The sequence below is a fragment of the Ammodytes marinus genome (assembly GCF_949987685.1).
Source record: "Ammodytes marinus genome assembly, chromosome: 18".
Lineage (NCBI taxonomy): Eukaryota > Metazoa > Chordata > Actinopteri > Uranoscopiformes > Ammodytidae > Ammodytes > Ammodytes marinus.
Genome location: NC_137222.1, coordinates 2,988,645 through 2,991,144, shown reverse-complemented (window position 1 = coordinate 2,991,144; position 2,500 = coordinate 2,988,645). Strand labels below are relative to the sequence as shown.

The 2,500-nt window shown below is 50.0% G+C and overlaps 1 protein-coding gene across 1 annotated transcript in view; it reads right to left on the bottom strand.

The window, feature by feature from the left end:
- Positions 1-2,500, bottom strand: part of adamts6 (ADAM metallopeptidase with thrombospondin type 1 motif, 6) — a gene marked incomplete at both ends in the record, with an annotated part of 87,831 nt that overhangs the window by 43,712 nt on the left and 41,619 nt on the right. The window contains one exon of the mRNA XM_080046570.1: positions 1,683-1,790. Within this exon, the coding sequence (XP_079902696.1) occupies positions 1,683-1,790 (108 nt within the window). The remainder of the gene's footprint in view (positions 1-1,682; positions 1,791-2,500) is intronic.

The following is a 2,500-nucleotide window of genomic DNA, read 5'->3' as shown; positions in this document are numbered from 1 at the left end:
CTCGAAATTTCAACTTTTTTCTCAAAATCCATTAAGAAATCTCTCTTTTTTGGTCCCTTTCATGGCCCTTATAACTCCATCGTAATTCATTTCATTTGAAGGTCTGAAATCGCTCAATTGACAAACCTTAACTCACTTGAAGGCGGGTGTCTGTTGAAGTTTAAAACTATTGGATCTGCCCAGTGCCACTCTGGATCTGCCAACCAATCGCATAACGTTTGGTTGTGACGTATATGTCATGCGCCGGCTTCTGACTTCAACTGAAACTGGCGCACGACCTCAACGTCATTGTTCTCAGCCACTCCCTCTGTTCGCTGATTGGACCGGTAAAAGAGAAAACCCGCAAATATACCGCGGACCCCGACTGACTACTGAAGGGAAATGAAAATTGAGCGGAAGTAGGTAGGCGGGCGGTGCCAGGCTACTCTACCGTAGATGCAGTTTATATAATTGTCATTTAAATAGGGATCTTTCTATGTGCGATTATTTTATCTTAAAAATCTGTCTTTGAGAATCGATAGAAAAATGTATCGAGGTGAATTAAAATGTTCTTACTGCATTAAATAACAAATATATTTATAAAAAGCGAACAGCAACATCTGAGTTGTCCTGGTTACTCACAGAATGATCGCTCTGTAGAATTCATGTGGACTATAATCTCCAGAACACACTCACACACACACAAATACACACACACACACACACACACACACACACACACACACACACACACACACACACACACACACACACACACACACCAGAGCAAAGTACTGAGAAGAGTTTACAATGAGGACCGGTGGGTTAAAAATCTATTCAATGAAAACACTTTAAATAGATTTGTTTACGGTGGCCAAGTAAATACACACACACACACACACACACACACACACACACACACACACACACACACACACACACACACACACACACACACACACACACACACACAGCGATTGCTCCACAGTTCAAATTTAACTACCACATAAATTCCTGCAGTAAACAATTACGGCCGTATTGACAGGGCTGACCTCAGAGCTTAGGGGTCCGACATGCAGAAAGGTAACATATATATTCTGCAGTGCGTGCGTGTGTGTGTGTGTGTGTGTGTGTGTGTGTGTGTGTGTGTGTGTGTGTGTGTGTGTGTGTGTGTGTGTGTGTATTTACTTGGCCACTGTGTGTGTGTGCGTGTGTTGCTATAAAAGGGATTGACACAACTGCTGTAAATGATGGAGGCCTCCAAACACAGGCATTTTAAGTGAGAAACATTGAGAGAGTTATCCTGAGATTCCCCTTTTGAAGTAGGTGATACGATATTTTTTAACCTTTAAGTTTATGATCCCACTACTGATAACCAATCAGAAGAGAGAACGCTACAAACCAGCACCCGTCTCACTGCCGGTGCACGTGCAGAGCGACAGATGGGTGAATGTGTATGCGCCTACAATGGCGGAGCAGGGAAAAAATCCTTCCCAATGTTTGTTTTGATGGTTTTTATCATGTTTTATCGCACTTATGGATCTGAGATGATGCTAGATAACTCGCTGCTTGAAGACCGCAGTGCATTAATGTGGTGACGTGGGGACGAGGGATACTACATAGGATCTCAGAGTTCAATACACCTTCATATTCCCACTGGTGAAGTAGGCCTTTAAGTTCTTGAGAAACATAGAGAGACTTACCCCCTTGTCGATGCTCCCCGTCTGGCACAGTGTCCCCTCCGCGGCGGGGATACTGTTGGTGACACAGCGGTTGCTTTTGCTAAGGCACCAGAGCTCTCTACACACTTCCTAGGAAAGAAGGCAAAAGCAAGTTGGTCAGAATACATCAATTCAGCAGAGTGGAGGATGGAGGATGGAGGGTGGAGGGTGGAGGGTGGAGGATGGAGGGTGGAGGGTGGAGGGTGGAGGATGGTGGTTGGAGGGTGGAGGGTGGAGGGTGGAGGGTGGAGGGTGGAGGATGGAGGGTGGAGGGTGGAGGATGGAGGATGGAGGATGGAGGGTGGAGGGTGGAGGGTGGAGGGTGGAGGATGGAGGATGGAGGGTGGAGGGTGGAGGATGGAGGGTGGAGGGTGGAGGGTGGAGGATGGAGGATGGGTGGAGGATGGAGGGTGGAGGGTGGAGGGTGGAGGGTGGAGGGTGGAGGATGGAGGGTGGAGGGTGGAGGGTGGAGGGTGGAGGATGGAGGGTGGAGGGTGGAGGGTGGAGGGTGGAGGATGGAGGGTGGAGGATGGAGGATGGGTGGAGGATGGAGGGTGGAGGGTGGAGGGTGGAGGGTGGAGGATGGGTGGAGGGTGGAGGGTGGAGGGTGGAGGATGGAGGGTGGAGGGTGGAGGGCGGAGGGTGGAGGGTGGAGGGTGGAGGGTGGAGGGTGGAGGATGGAGGGTGGAGGGTGGAGGGTGGAGGGTGGAGGGTGGAGGATGGAGGGTGGAGGATGGAGGATGGGTGGAGGATGGAGGGTGGAGGGTGGAGGGTGGAGGGTGGAGGGTGGAGGATGGAGG